This window comes from Cebus imitator, unplaced genomic scaffold (assembly GCF_001604975.1).
Source record: "Cebus imitator isolate Cc_AM_T3 unplaced genomic scaffold, Cebus_imitator-1.0 Scaffold48, whole genome shotgun sequence".
NCBI classification, from domain to species: domain Eukaryota; kingdom Metazoa; phylum Chordata; class Mammalia; order Primates; family Cebidae; genus Cebus; species Cebus imitator.
The window spans coordinates 8496713-8512450 of NW_016107363.1; the positions used below are offsets into that span (position 1 = coordinate 8496713).

The 15738-nt window shown below is 39.9% G+C and overlaps 1 protein-coding gene across 1 annotated transcript in view; it reads left to right on the plus strand.

Moving 5' to 3' along the window:
* The window catches only part of ERC2 (ELKS/RAB6-interacting/CAST family member 2), a gene marked incomplete at its 3' end in the record, with an annotated part of 493154 nt that overhangs the window by 26269 nt on the left and 451147 nt on the right, over window positions 1–15738 (plus strand). The window contains exon 2 of the mRNA XM_037738120.1: window positions 9788–10567. Coding sequence (XP_037594048.1) covers window positions 9911–10567 — 657 coding nt within the window. The remainder of the gene's footprint in view (window positions 1–9787; window positions 10568–15738) is intronic.

Consider the following 15738-nt stretch of genomic DNA (forward strand, 5'->3'; position numbering starts at 1 on the left):
AAAAAAAAAAAAAAATTTATCCTAGGGAAGTAAGAGCTTTATCAATCTGAATAGCACTCACAGAACATTGAAAACCTTTATCAAAAAAAGTAATAAAAAATTATAAAGCTTTCTCAATCACAATATTATTATATTTCCACTTTAAAAATAAATTACCTAAGTGTTCTATAGTAGGTGATTAGTTAAATCAATGATCAGAAAGCCACGCAATGAAGCATTAAGTGACTGTTTCAGTTCTTTTGCTGTGTAACAAAAATCTGTAAAACTTGGAGGGGGGCTTTAAATAATAATTTATTACTTCCCACCATTCAGTGGGTTGATTGGTGGTCTTATTACCTATGGTGATGGCTGTTATTCATGCAGCTGATTTCAGATGGTGGCTGGGCTGGGCTGGAAGCTCCAAGATGGCCTTACTTGCTCTGTTGGTGTCTTGGTGCTGACTCTTGGCTGAGTGCTTTGGTTCTCTTTCATGTGGTCTCTTTCTGTATGTGATATTTCATTTTCCAGGGTCTTTCTGTGTGGCTCCTAATTTTAGCATGATAGCTTGGACATCCTGCATCATGGCAGCTGAGTGTTAAGAAAGCAAAATCAGAAACTGTCAAGCCTCTTTAGGGTTAGACTCAGAGCTGGAACAGTGTCACTTTTGCTGCATTTGTTGGTGTAAGAGGGTCACAAGGCCAGTTCAGATTCAAGGAGAAGGGAAATAGAATCAATTTCTTGATGGGGCTAATTGAACTAGAGACAACTGTGTATAGGAAGGAGAGGAATTTTGATGGCCATCTTTGGAGACTCATAGTGGCTGTTAAAAATCATGTTTTATAAAAATATTTTGTGACATCTATGTTAAGTGGAAAAAGGAGATGACATTAAGATAAAACAGGGAGAAAAAGGAAAATACAAGACTTTATATAGTCTTTGTATAATTTGATTTATATAGTCTTTATATTGTCTGGTTTTGTCTAAAACTAACACACACACACACACACTTAAAAGGAATTGGAAGCAACATAATACATACTGGCTGGTTTTGAACTTCTGTCCTCAAGCAATCCTCCTGCCCCAGCCTCCTGACTAGCTGGGATTTCAGCAGGAGTCAGCATGTCCTGCCAAGCCCATTCAGTTTTGTGTGTGTGTTCTATGAAACATTTCAGGAATAGAGAAGTCTGGTATTATGCTAACTTGTTAACAGAGGTTATCTATGAGTGACAGGATTGAGAGTGTTTTCATTTTCTGCTTTATGCATATTTGTATTTTCTAAATTTTCTATAATTATTAGTTGTTTTCACAATTAAGAAAAAGCTAATAAGCAAATTAGAAAGTATTGACAAATACCAAAGATTGGACAATATACGTGTTAAATTTTATAATCCCAATGCTATACAATGTGAACCACAAAGTTTTACCACAAAATTTCTATCCACTTTGATTTTTAAATATATTCTTCTCAATAATTATATAAAAATTTCAAAATAAAAACAGCAAGGTATTTACAAATGACAATAAGAGTTTTATACGTACAATCCTGGAATATGCAGCCATGTGTATATTTTTATACGCATTCATTAGGAAGTGTGATTAAAGAGAAATGAACATTCAGTGCAAAAGGGCAAAAAATAGGATAAAGGAAGCAGAAATTATTATTAAAGAGATATCAGTGAAATGGAAAATAAGGTGCAGTAAAATATATCAATAAACCCAAAAGCTGTATCACTGAAACTTTAAGAAAATAGAGAGACATTTGTCATATTGTCATCAAGGAAAATAGAAAAAATACAAACAACATTGGGAATGAGATGAGGATATAACCAAAGATGATTTAAAATTTTTAAAAGAAAAGTTATACAAAGCAAAGACAATAAGACTGAAAAATCTACATGGAAGGGACTGTTTATAAAGAGACATTTTAATGATAATTGGTACAAAGTTGGTAGCAAACCCAAATCAACCAGTAAACGTAGTAAAAAAATGAAAAGATAATCAACAACCAAGCTCTATTTGTGTTTTTTGCTTTTTATAAAAGACTGGGTCTCTCCCTCCGCCACCCAGGCTGGAGTGCAGTGGTGCAGTCATAGCTCACTGTAGCCTCGAACTCCTGGGCTCAAGTGATCCTCCTGCTTCATTCTTTCCCAAGTAGCTGGGACTATAGGAACACACCACTGCACTGGGCTAATTTAAAAATATTTTTTAGAGACAGGGTCTTGCTATGTTGCCCAGGCTGATCTTGAACTTCTGTCCTCAAGCAGTCCTCCTGTCTTGGCCTCCTCAATAGCTGGGATTACAGCAGGAGTCAGCATGCCCTGCCAAGCCTATTCATTTTAAGTGTGTGTTCTACAAAACATTTCAGGAATAAGAAAGACTGGTATTATGCTAACTGTTCCAGAACATATGAAAAATGGAAAGTTTCTTTATCTATGATACTAGCATAAATCTGGTATTAAACCTAGAAAAGTAGAACCCAAGAAAACTGTGGGCCAGTGGCAACATATATTGCTTTTTAAATAAGGAAACATTATTTCAAACAAGAAAATAGATCTTTTCATGTTATATGATATATGTGTATGTATTTCCAAAGGGAACAAATTAACTTTTTGTTTGTTGGTTATTGCAATTTTCCAAAGCCTTGGCCAGGGAGGCAGGTGAATTCACTGAGGATTAAATCTGTGTGGGTGTAAATTTTATGGACCTCAACCCTAGCCATAGACCTCAGAAATGTGTATCTCTAGTTACAAAGGGAGCAGACGGAGGACAAGTTAGATTTCATTACTTCTTCTAGGAAGACAACTCTATAAGTAGTGGTCCAGCTAGGAGCTAGATATCTACATTCTAAGCACAGGAAAGATAACAAATTCATTTAACTGTTGGAATCATAGAAAGAAAACAGTTTTTTTAAAATGACAAAAGTATATGTCATTATTATGTTATTAAAACACCAGTGGTTCAGTCCAGGTTCTGCTGCTCACTGCATAGAAGGCCAAGTGAAGACAAGTATTACCCGGGAATAAGGCTTTAATCAGGTGCTGCAGCTGAGGAAATGGGAGATCAGTTTCAAATCCATCTCCTTGACCGACTCACATAAGTGTTTATGTTGGAGGGAAGAAATGTAATCATGAGTGGGAAAACAGGAATTATGGAGGAATAAGGAAGAGGAGTTGGTCAACAGGAAGCAGATAGTGGCCAAAGCAATTATGACAGGTGAGGGATCTGACATCTCGTTGTCCAAATGCAGTGATCTGGTGAGTTTCAGCTCCTTGGCACTCTCTGGGAGACCTGATGGTTGGTTTCCTGAGAAAGGAACTCAGACAAGACAAATGCAACTTTCTCAAGTTTAAAACGGGGAGGATAAATTACTATGTTTATTCAAATAAACCATTAACATCAGCTCTACGGGACAATTGTGTCAGTTTCAGTTATAGAAAATTCAGAGTATACAAATAAAAAGAAGAAAATGAAAACCTTTTGGAATCCCACCACTGGTAGCATTTTGATATGTGTCATTCCAGCCTTCTCTGCTGGTGATTGTATGTGTATGTGTGTGTTTTACAACAATGTGAGTAAGTCACAAAACTGTTTTGTAGTGTGCTTCCCTTGCCACCAGTATGTCATGAACATCTTTCTGTCTTGTTAAATATTCATATAACTGCCTGTTCCACTCTTCCACCGTCTGTCTCTCTCATCATTTATGTCACTGAATTCTTATGTTAGAACTGTTGATTCCCTCTTTTTTATACTACAGATTATTCATGTAAAAATCTTCGATACAAAATTATTTTTGTGTATTTTCAAGAAAAACAAAATTGGGCCTTGAGCAACATAAATATTTCAAGTGAACTTCTATAGTTAGAAACAGGTATATAATTTTTTAAGACCTGTTTAGGGAAAGGGGAAACCTTTATAGAAAACATTTTTTTCATACTGTATGTGTCACTATAAGTGACAGAAGTCTCATCCAGAATTGAATGTAGCAAAATGGAAATTTATGAACAAATGCATCAGTTATCCATTGTTCTTGTTATGTGGCAAAACAACCAACCACAAAACATCAGTGACATACTAAGAAGGATTTATTAAGTGCATAAGTGTGGTGTTTAGCTGGGCTGGCTCATGCCCCTGTGGGCTGGTTGGCTAGGGAGTTCTTCTGACTTTGGCTGAGCTTGCTCACACATCTTGGGGCTGCTTGGCTGTTGGCTAGAACAACTTGATTCTATTTTATATTTTTCATCTTCTGTCAGGCTAGACTGGGAATATTCTATTTGGTATGGCAGAGGAAAATGAGCAAGAGAGTAAACACATGTTTTTCTTAAAGTGTCTGTTTACTTCACATTTGTTATCATCTTAGTGGACAAATAAAGTCACATGACTGAACCTAGCATCACATTGGGAAAACACTGCCAAGACATATATAAAAGCAGGAGTGGGGAGATCCAAGATGGCTGAATAGGAACAGCTACAGAGAGCAGTTCACAGTGAGAAAAACGCAGAGGGTGAGTGATCACCACATTTCCAGATGAGTTTTTACTGCCTGCAGACCAGGAGATTCCTGGGCTGAAAAGTGCTGCAAGTTTCCAGAATGGCTGTTTCAGCCGGTGCTGCAGATCTCCACACAAAAACTCACACAAATCCAGGTGGCTGTTTCAACAGGCACCTGGAACACCTGGGATACAGAGCCACCCATTCAACTGAAAAAAAGGGGACTGAAACAGGAAGCCATGTGATCTGGCTCAGCAGGTCCCACCCCTAACAAAGACCAGAAATCTGAAACGCTCTGGATTGAGAGTTTTGCAGCAAGCACAGCTGGACCCAGGACGGTTCAGCTTGGTGGGGGGAAGGGCATTGGCCATTACTGAGGCAGTCCACCACTACCGAGGCAGTCTGCCATTACTGAGGCAGTCTGCCATAACTGAGGCAATCCACCTTTACTGAGGCAGTCCGTCATTACAGAGGCAGTCCGCCATTGCTGAGGCAGACCACCATTACCAAGGCAGTTCTAACTCTACCACTGTAAACAAAGCCACAAAGAAGTTCACACAGCAGTTTAGCAGAGCCCACAGCAGCTCAGTAACACCTCTGCTGGCAGACTGTCACTAGGCTACCACCTTGCTGGGCAGGGCATCTCTGAAAAAAGGCAGCAGCATGTCAGGAACTTAAAATAAAGCCCTACCTTCCCAGGACAGAGCACCTGGGAAAAAAGGCATTTATGAGTTCCGCTGCAGCAGACTTAAACATACCTGCCCAGTAGCTCTGAATGGAAAAATGGAGCTCCCAGCTCAGCACATGAGCTTCTATAAGTGACAGACTTTCTCCTCAAGCAGCTCCCTGACCCCTGTGTATCCAAAGAGATACCTTGTAAAGGAGAGCTCAGGCTGACATCTGACGGGTACCATTCTGGGATGAATATAACAAACGAAGAAACCAGCAGCAACCCTTACTGTTCTGAAGCCCCCACAGGTAATCCCCAAGTAAGCAGAGTTTGGAGTGGATCTCCAGCAGTTCTATAGCAGAGGGGCCTGACAGTTAGAAGGAAAACTAAAAAACAGAAAGAAATAACTTCAACATCAATGAAAAGGACATCCACTCAGAGACCCCATTCAAAAGTCACCAACTACAAAGACCACAGGTAGATAAATCCCCAAAGATGGGAAGAAACTAGCACAAAAAGGATGAAACACCAAAAACCAGAACGCCTCTCCTCCTCCAAGGGATCACAACTCCTCACCAGCAAGGGAACAAAGCTGGATGGAGAATGAGTCTGATGAATTGACAGAAGCAGACTTCAGAAGGTAGGTAATAACAAACTTCTCTGAGCTAAAAGAACATGTTCTAACCCAATGCAAAGAAACTAAGAACCTTGAAAAAAGATTAGATGAAATGCTAAAGAGAATAAACAGCTTAGAGAAGAATATAAATGACTTGATGGAGCCGAACAACACAACAAGAGAACTTTGTGAAACATACACAAGTTTCAATAGCTGAATTGACCAAGCAGAAGAAAGGATATTGGAGATTAAAGATCAACTTAATGAAATAAAATGAGAAGGCAAGATAAGACAAAAAAGAGTGAAAAGAAAGGAACAAAGCCTCCAAGAAATATGGGATTATGTGAAAAGACCTAATCTGCGTTTGATAGGTGTACCTGAATGTGATGGAGAGAATGAATCCAAGCTGGAAAACACTCTTCAGGATATTATCCAGGAGAACTTCCCCAACCTAGCAAGGCAGGCCAACATTCAAGTCCAGGAAATACAGAGAACACCACAAAGATATTCCTCAAGAAGAGCAACCCGAAGGCACATAATCCTCAGATTCACCAGGGTTGAAATGAAGGAAAATATGCTAAGGGCAGCCAGAGAGAAAGGTCGGGTTACCCACAAAGGGAAGCCCATCAGACTCACAGCAGATCTCTCGGCAGAAACCCTACAAGCCAGAAGAGAGTGGGGGCCAATATTCAACATCCTTAAAGAAAAGAACTTTCAATCTAGAATTTCATATCCAGCCAAACTAAGCTTCATAAACGAAGGAGAAATAAAATCCTTTATGAACAAGCAACTGCTGAGAGATTTTGTCATCACCAGGCCTGCCTTACAAGAGCTCCTGAAAGGAGCACTAAACATAGAAAGGAACAACCAGTACCAGCCACTCCAAAAACTTACCAAGTGGTAAGGACCATCAACACAATGAAGAAACTGCATCAACTAACAGGCAAAACAACCAGCTAGCATCAAAATGGCAGGATCAAATTCATACATAACAATATTTACCTTAAATGTGAATGGGCTAAGTGCCCTAATCAAAAGACACGGACTTGCAAATTGGATAAAAAGTCAAAACCCATTGTGCTGTATTCAGGAAACCCATCTCACATGCAAGGATACACATAGGACATAGGCATAGGCAAGGACTTCATGACTAAAAGGCCAAAAAGCATTGGCAACAAAAGCCAAAATAGACATGGGATTTAATTAAATTCCAGAGCTTCTGTACAGCAAATGAAACAATCATTAGAGTGAACGGGCAACCAGCAGAATGGGAAAAAATTTTTGCAATCTACCCATCTGACACAGGGCTAATATCCAGAATCTATAAAGAACTAAAACATGTTTACAAGAAACAAACCCATTCAAAAGTGGGCAAAGGATATGAACAGACACTTTTCAAAAGAAGACATATATGAGGCCAACAAACATGAAAAATGTTCATCATCACTGGTCATTAGAGAAATGCAAATCAAAACTACATTGAGATACCATCTCACGCCAGTTAGAATGGTGATCATTAAAAAATCTGGAGACAACAGATGGAGAGGATGTGGAGAAAGAGGAACACTTTTACACTGTTGGTGGGTGTGTAAATTAGTTCAACTATTGTGGAAGACAGTGTGATGATTCCTCAGGGACCTAGACATAGAAATTCCATTTGACCCAGCAATCCCATTACTGGTTATATATCCAAAGGATTATAAATCATTCTATTATAAACACAAGTGCCCATGTATGTTCATTGAGGCACTGTTTACAATAGCAAAGACCTGGAACCAACCCAAATGCCCATCGATGATAGAATGGACAAGGAAAATGTGAAACATATACACCATGGAATACTATGCAGCCATAAAAAATGATGAGTTCGTGTCCTTTGTAGGGATGTGAATGAACCTGGAAACCGTCATTCTCAGCAAACTGACACAAGAACAGAAAATCAAACACCGCATGTTCTCACTCATAGGCGGGTGTTAAACAATGAGAACACATGGACACAGGGAGGGGAACACTACACACTGAGGTCTATTGTGGGGGATTAGGGTAGGGACAGTGAAGGGTAGGGAGGTTGGGGAGGGATAACATGGGGAGAAATGCCAGTTATAGATGACAGGGAGATGGAGGCAGCAAACCATCTTGCCATGTATGCACCTATGCAACAATCCTGCATGATCTGCACATGTACCCCAGAATCTAAAGTACAATAAGAAAAAGAGCAAGAGTAAAGAATTGGTACCATTAATGCAATCAGTCACCTGGTATATGTAGCTAAAATGGACTGGGAACAGATGTATAGATGATAGATAATGTTAACTTCTATGACTACTGGATCTGGAGTATTAAGTGATGTCATCTGGTTTGGTTTCGCACTCTTTGAAGTTTAACTCTAGTTCTTTTGTACTGTCTTCACCCTCAGGGAGGCCCTTTCCACATTGTAGTACTTACAGCTCTATCTTGAAAGTAAGGAATTCCAGCTGAAGAAGAGCTTATCTTTCCCAGCTGTTCCAACCAGAGTTACAGTATCGAGTCTTGTTGGACCAATGTGGGTCACATGCCCATCACTCCTACCATGTCTGGAGGACAGAATATGATGCTTGGGCAGGCTTGGGTCATGTTCTCACCCCTTGCACCATCCAGGATGGTGGAGTGAAGGGAGTCAACCTTACCTAAACCTGATGAACTGTGAGTAGGGAGTTGGGAACAATTTCTGTAAGGAAAATAGCGACAGTATTACCAGAAAGTGTGCATTTGGGAGAGTAGAAAGGGATGAATGATAGGCAGGTGAAAATAAAAGATGCCCCTGTATATTGCTATTAATGTACTTATCTCATTGAGACACTTACCTTCAAAGTCTATTTATTGACTATTTGCTTCTTGGCATCAAACTTCTTATTTCTTAAAATACTACGAGTTAGGAGGTATTACCTGCATTTTGTTGATTGCAGAATAGAAGCTCATAACAAGGTAAATTTGTCTAAGGTTACTCAGCTAGTTTGTATTAGCATGGAGATTTGAACCTCAGCTTGCCATTATCGAATCTGTTCTCTTATTGTAAAGCTAAAGAAAAAGAAAACACACTAAAGACGTCCTAAGAGGAAGAACAGGAGGCCATAATGAGCCCCATTAGGGCCATATGAATGCTAAAATTGAAGGGATACTTACAGTGCTGTAGCCCCAGCTACATAAAATCTTCACCAATATACTTAAGTAATCATGATGAGAACCTCTTCTGTGCCATTTCTGTATGGATATGAAGTTGTTAATAGGAATATTAAGGTCAACCAAAATGGGAAATAATTCTCAAGAGGCCAGCCTGAAAGATGTGTGTGAAAGGGGAAAGAGATAGGACTGTTGTTTTCTCTGGTAATAGCACTGATGATCTGGCTATGTGTTTAGGCATCCCATTGGTTGACCTACCTCTTTTTCTTCTAGCTCCAGGATAGCCAGGAGGTTTCAATTCATTTGTCAATGCCAGTTGATTAGTGGTAAGCTGTCTAGAGTGTTGTGTTGAGAAAAATTCCGAACCTAGTGGAAAAGAGGACTGTTGTGGATTAATGAGGTCTGTAATGAGTATAGGAGCTGAAGGTAACAACATGCAAGCCAAATATTTGACATCTGAGGAAGCAGCAGCTTCTCAGAGTGACTTTCAAACCACATGCCTATGGGGGTTATACATCGAAGGAGGGACCACTTTATAGCTAAGGTCTTCCATGGGGAATTTTCTGGAGGTTCCAACTCTAACCTTAGCACAAACCAATATGGAGATCTTCATTTTCCCAAGGAATAGACCTTATTTTTCACTTTGAGAATTTTTATCTTGCTTAGGGGCAGGGTGAGGGAATTTGTAAAACTTTCACATGTAGTAGTAAAGTTTGAGAGTCACTTTTCTTTGTAAATGAACATTATAGCTGTGACCCTTTCTATTATTAATCACCTACCTATGTAGGTTCATCTGTCAGTATATATTTAAAAATATAATGCAGTTAGAGTTGTAAAGAAATTTGTTTTTAATTATTCTTTTTCTCACTTTGCAGGTCTCTGAGTGGAGTTATTTTCTGGTGCAGTGAAAATTCTGGACAATTGTGGAAATATTAGCTCAAATCCCAACTTAGTATCGCATTTCTTCTCTTCAGTAACAACCTCATAATAGAAGAAAAATGTATGGAAGTGCAAGAACAATCACCAATCTGGAAGGTAGCCCTTCCAGATCCCCTCGTTTGCCAAGGTCTCCTCGTTTGGGCCACCGAAGAACAAGTAGTGGGGGAGGTGGAGGAGCAGGCAAGACTCTGTCTATGGAGAATATCCAGTCCCTCAATGCAGCCTATGCTACGTCTGGACCCATGTATCTGAGTGATCATGAAGGAGTGGCTTCAACAACTTACCCAAAGGGCACCATGACTCTGGGAAGGGCTACAAATCGAGCTGTATATGGAGGCCGTGTCACAGCCATGGGGAGTAGTCCCAATATTGCTTCTGCTGGACTTTCCCACACAGATGTCCTTTCATACACAGATCAACATGGTGGTCTGACTGGTTCATCCCATCATCATCACCACCAGGTCCCCTCCATGTTGAGGCAGGTAAGAGACAGCACAATGTTAGATCTTCAGGCCCAGCTGAAGGAACTGCAGAGAGAGAATGACCTCCTCCGGAAAGAGCTCGACATCAAGGACAGCAAGTTGGGATCTTCCATGAACAGTATTAAGACCTTCTGGAGCCCTGAGCTTAAGAAGGAGAGAGTCTTGAGGAAAGAAGAGGCAGCACGGATGTCTGTCCTCAAGGAGCAGATGAGGGTTTCCCATGAAGAAAATCAGGTAGGTCATGACTCATCTCAGTGTTTTTCAGCTTTGGCTTCTCACTGAGTAGTTGGTGCTTTGCAGGTACCACGACCTGTGCAGAAGAAAATTTGGCGTCATCAAGAAGGTTATGGCTTAGTATGTGTTTGACTTGGACACTATGAGAGAGCATAGGAAACATACTTTTACAGCTTGTGATTTCCTTATTTTCCAATAACCTTTTCATGTGGTTGCAGAAGGAGAAAGGGGTGGGGTGGGGAGAATCACTCCTCATTGCCTAACTTTTGTACTTGGTTAACTTTGTTTTCTTTCTCAGCAGTTCCAACAGCTGTTCAGATGTGCCTCCTTTTGAATAGAAGAAGAAAATGTTAATTTCTGCAAGAATAAACACTTTAACAGGAACATTTAGAGGGCCACATTTGACTGGTGAATCAATTTTTATTTTGAAGCACCAACACCATTATTTCCTTCTAGAATGAGTGAAATTTGTTATCTAAGTAGCAAATTGAACAATATGAAATGGGATTGGATAAAATGGGTTGTTATGTTAGAGATACACAATGAAGTTTAACTTGGTGTTTTGCCTTCATACATTCAGCATTAATTAACTATCTACTATGTGCAAATCACCTTCATACTTTTCTTTGATCCATCTTTCATGCCACAGAAGAACAGGTTCCTGGTATCTGCCTGCATTTATGCTATTTCCTTGCTTTAAAGCCCTCAGTGTTTACTCATTGCCTCCAGGATACAGTCTACCTTCTTGACTGAGCTCATAGCACTGGTACTAGAAGGCCTGGGCCAACCTTTCCAGCCTTGTCTTCTGCCACCTCCCTCCACATCTGTGCTTTCTGCACTACTGCTTTGTAATTCCTGCACACACCCAAGGTTTTGCACTGCCATTCCCTTGCTCTTGCTGCTCCCTTCCACTGGGGGCCTTCTCAGCACCCCTGTTTCCTGCTATCTTCGTTCAATCCCAGCCAGCCTTCATTTTCAAATCCTACCTTTTCTGTGAGGCCTGTTTTATTTGCTGCTATTTTCTTTTTAAATGCTTACTCTATTTCCTAGAATGCTGCTATTTTTATAAGAGCTTTGGAATCAGACATACCTGGGTTTAAATTCCAGCTTCACCTCTCTCTCTCTCTCTCTTTTCCATTGAGACGGGGTCTTGCTCTTTGCTCAGGCTAGAGTGTAGTGACATAATCATAGCTCACTGCAGCCTTGACCTCCTGGGCTCAAGTGATCCTCCACACCTCAGCCTTCTGAGTAGCTGGGACTACAGGCACATGTCACTGCAGTCTGACAATTAAAACCTTTTTTTTTTTTTTTGTAGAGACAAGGTCTTGCTATTTTGCCAAGGCTGGTCTTGAACTCCTGGCTTCAAGGAGAAATCCCACAGTTCTGGGATTGCATGCTTGGCCCCAGCTTCATCTGTTACTGGTCCTTATAGAAGTGCTAAGAGCTGGGGCATAACGAGTGTGCTACCACATGGCTCAAAAACTCCCAGATATTATTTAACTTTCTGAAGGAAATTGAACAACTCTAAGTTGACTGAACAAGTGATTTTCCAATAACTGGCCTTGATGTTGGTCTAATGAAGTGCTCTGCCTTACTTGGAGTCATCTGCTGATCCTCCTGTTTCCCTGGCTACCACTTCTTTGGAGTTTAAGCACCTGTAGAAGTATTTGTGATCTATATGAAAATCTGTCTTTTGTTTTCCTTCTATGTGTAGAAAACAATCGCTTTATCCTTTTGATTATCTGACAGAGCCAAGGCTGGTTTTCAGATGGAGAAATGTAACTTTATAGTTAGAACTGAAAGCTTTGTTCTTTACTCTGAAATGATGCTCTTCAGTATCATTTTTGCTTCTTTCTGGTTTTGCTGATTCATGAAGTCTTTATGAACCTGTTTCTACAGTGCACATTTTCCCCCAGTTTTGTACTGGTTTTCTCTTCATTTTAGTGTTTTTTTGAAAATTGTTAAAGCAGTTTAGAAACGGTGCAAGTAGGGACAAAAAGTTTGAAAGCTCTTCTCTCAACTGTTAGTTCCAAAGTGATTTATCTCATGCTTCTTCCGTTAAATTTGTCTTTGAGCACAGACCCCAATTATGCACATATATTTATTTATAAATTACAGGATGCATTATGCTGCCAACATATTATGTGTCTTCTATGACATTCACAAAGAGTTAAATGTGGATGAGATAGAGCAGAATAATACATAGAGATACACTTTAGTGACATGTAAAACCTTTTTCACTTTTATTAAAAACATTTTGAACCACTTGTCCATTTCATGAGGGTTAGTTCAGTTTAGAGTAGGTGATATTCATAATTCCACTTAACTGTCTCATGTTGCCATACGCCAGAAGTGTGTGAATGCTTGAGGCACTTCCATTATCCCTTCCTTGTTCTGCTCTGTACTGTGATCACAGGATACCTTGGGTATTGTAGGTGAAATGTGACTGTGTGACATATGACTCAGTGAAAGCTCTGGTATTAATCTGTATATTTAATACCAGTAAAATGTAATTTTCTCTTTTAGATTAAAAAATATAAAATGAGGAAGAAGGATGGAGATTTTGAAAAGTTTATTTACTTGAAATATGATGTGTTACAAAGTAAAAAATATAAAGATTGACAAAAAGCAAGTTATTAAAAAAAACTGTATTCCCTTTTTGGGAGTATATTAGGATCCCTTTTAGAAGTATAGAAGTACCTGTTGGTCAGGATAGGGTACGTTTTGCTGCAGTAACCAACAAATTTCAAATCTCAGTGGATTAACATATTAGAGATTTATTTCTTATTTGCCTAAAGTATGAAGCAGGTCAAGTGACTCTATAGGACAGGTCTTTTCCATGCAGTGACTCAGGATCCAGGATTTCTGTATCTCAATGTGTGGCTTCAAGGGTTGCTACAGCAGGGGAAGAGAGTGACTGGAGGTGGCACATTGTTTCTTTAATTCTTTGAGCTGAAAGTGACATAATCGAGGGGGGGCGGGAGGTGGAGTCCTCTCTTCTGTCCAGGAAAGGGAGGAGAGACAGATATATGGTGGATAACTACCAGTGGGGTTTTTATATTTGTCCAGAGTGGATCTAAGCGAAATAAAGTTTGAGGAGCAATCTAACTTCTGCTATTGCTGTTGTTTCTATTATGCTGCTAGTGGTACCAGTAGATACCTGTTGAGGGCCTACTGTGTGCAAGGCATTGTGCTTAGTGCTTTGTGTACATTATCTTATTTAGTGATTCCATCAGTCATCTGAGGTGGGTACTAGAGCTTTCCTTATTTTACAGATGAAGCATATACATAGAGAGAATAAGCAATTTGTCCAAGTTCACACAGTTGGTAAGCAGCAGAGCTGGGTTTTAAGGCATTGGTCTATTTCCTGCCGAAGTCTCAGATCTTAACTTTATGTTCACTACCTTCTTAAAAGATCACTGATCTGTGATTTAGTATTATAGGAAGATCCTACTTCACACATGCTAGGTGAAAAAATGACTGGTTTTTATAAGATGATTAAGAATGTGATTTATTATTATTATTATTTTGAGGCAGGGTCTCACTCTGTCACTTAGACTGGAGTGGAGTGGTGTGACCCTGGCTCACTGCAGCCTTGATCTCCTGGGCTCAGTCGATCCTACCACCTCAGCCTTCCTAGTAGTTGGGACTACAGGTGTGCGTCACCATGCCTGGCTAATTTTTGTAGTTTTTTGTAGAGATGGAGTCTCCCTATATTGCCCAGGCTGGGCCTGAACTCCTGGGCTCAAGTGATCCTCCCACCTCAGCCTCCCAAAGTGCAGTGTTATCTTGGTGCTGTCACTTGGACTTTAGCTTCATGATGTGTATTCTTAAAATCAGGCAGGTGGGGCAAGGGATTACGGACATCTAACTCTTTGGAGTGGCATGATTGCAGATGTGAGCAACTGCACCTGGCCAGAATTTTTATTCTTAACTAAGAATTTATTTCTTTTTCCTAGAGATGGTTTTTGAGCTGTTTAGGGTTTTCACCATTTACCATAACTTAATTTCCTTTTAGAGGAAAAATCATGGAAACTTTTTCTATATGGAAGAAAGAAATACAAAAGAAATAAGGGACATTTGATTATGGTTTCTTATCCACAATAATCAGAGATTGCATCTACCAAAGTAATTCTTTCAGGGGTATTTAGATATTTAGAATTTCACTAACCTAAGTTCTGATGATCTAAAACAATTTGAACTGTTCTGTGTGAAGAGAAATTGGAGGCAGGTCCATTATAGGGTAGAGGTTAGGAGATTTAAGTGCTCTTGTATAGGAAGTTCATAGTTTTATAAATGTAATGCTAACTACCACAGCCCTTTCCTTCTTATGTGCAGTGTTGTCAAAGGGCTCCTGCTTGTTAGTTTATTTGCAGTAGATGTTGAAGTCCTCATGGTTCTGTCTAAGGGAGTTGAACCCAACTCCAGATCTAAGGGAGGATGCTGAACTCCCTCTCCATGTTACAGGAAGTGCAGGACTGTTTGGAACCTTGGGGCTTATGGGTAGGTGGCTGTGGCCAAATTTCTCAGGTGCAAAGGGTTGATACTCAGTTCTCGCATGGATATGCCATCCTTTCCTCCATTCCCACTTCTCCTCCACCCACTTCCCTCCAAAGCCTCGCTTCTCAGCCATGCAGTTTTACATGAATATAACGACAGTTGCTTTACTGCTAAGAGTTGCAGCACTGAAATTTAGAATTATGTGCTTGTTAATATAAAGCAGAGTGCACGGATGCAGTGTCATCTTGGTGCCGTCACTTGTGCTTTTGCTTCAAGATATGTTTTCTTACATTGGAGGAGTGTGGGGCAAGGGATTATGGACAGCTAATTCTTTGGAATGGCATGAAACCGCAGGCCATGCTCTCCACATCACACCTGTAGAACAATCAAGGGAGAGGTGAGGAGAAAGTATTGAGTATGGATATTCTGCTGCCACATGAGGAAGCCCCTTATTATTTGTAGTGGCCTGTGGGGTTGGGATAGGTGTTATGGGGGGCAGGGCTGATGAGAGGGTAGATACAACAGTAGGGAAGTAAAGTGAACCTATTTTCTCTAAAATAATATAGGTTTGTCTTTTTTATTTTTTACATCTTTATTCTATTGTGTGATGGAAATCAAAGAGAGAAAACAGGAGTGAATACATTTTCTGAAAGTTCTTTTTTTTTTTTTTT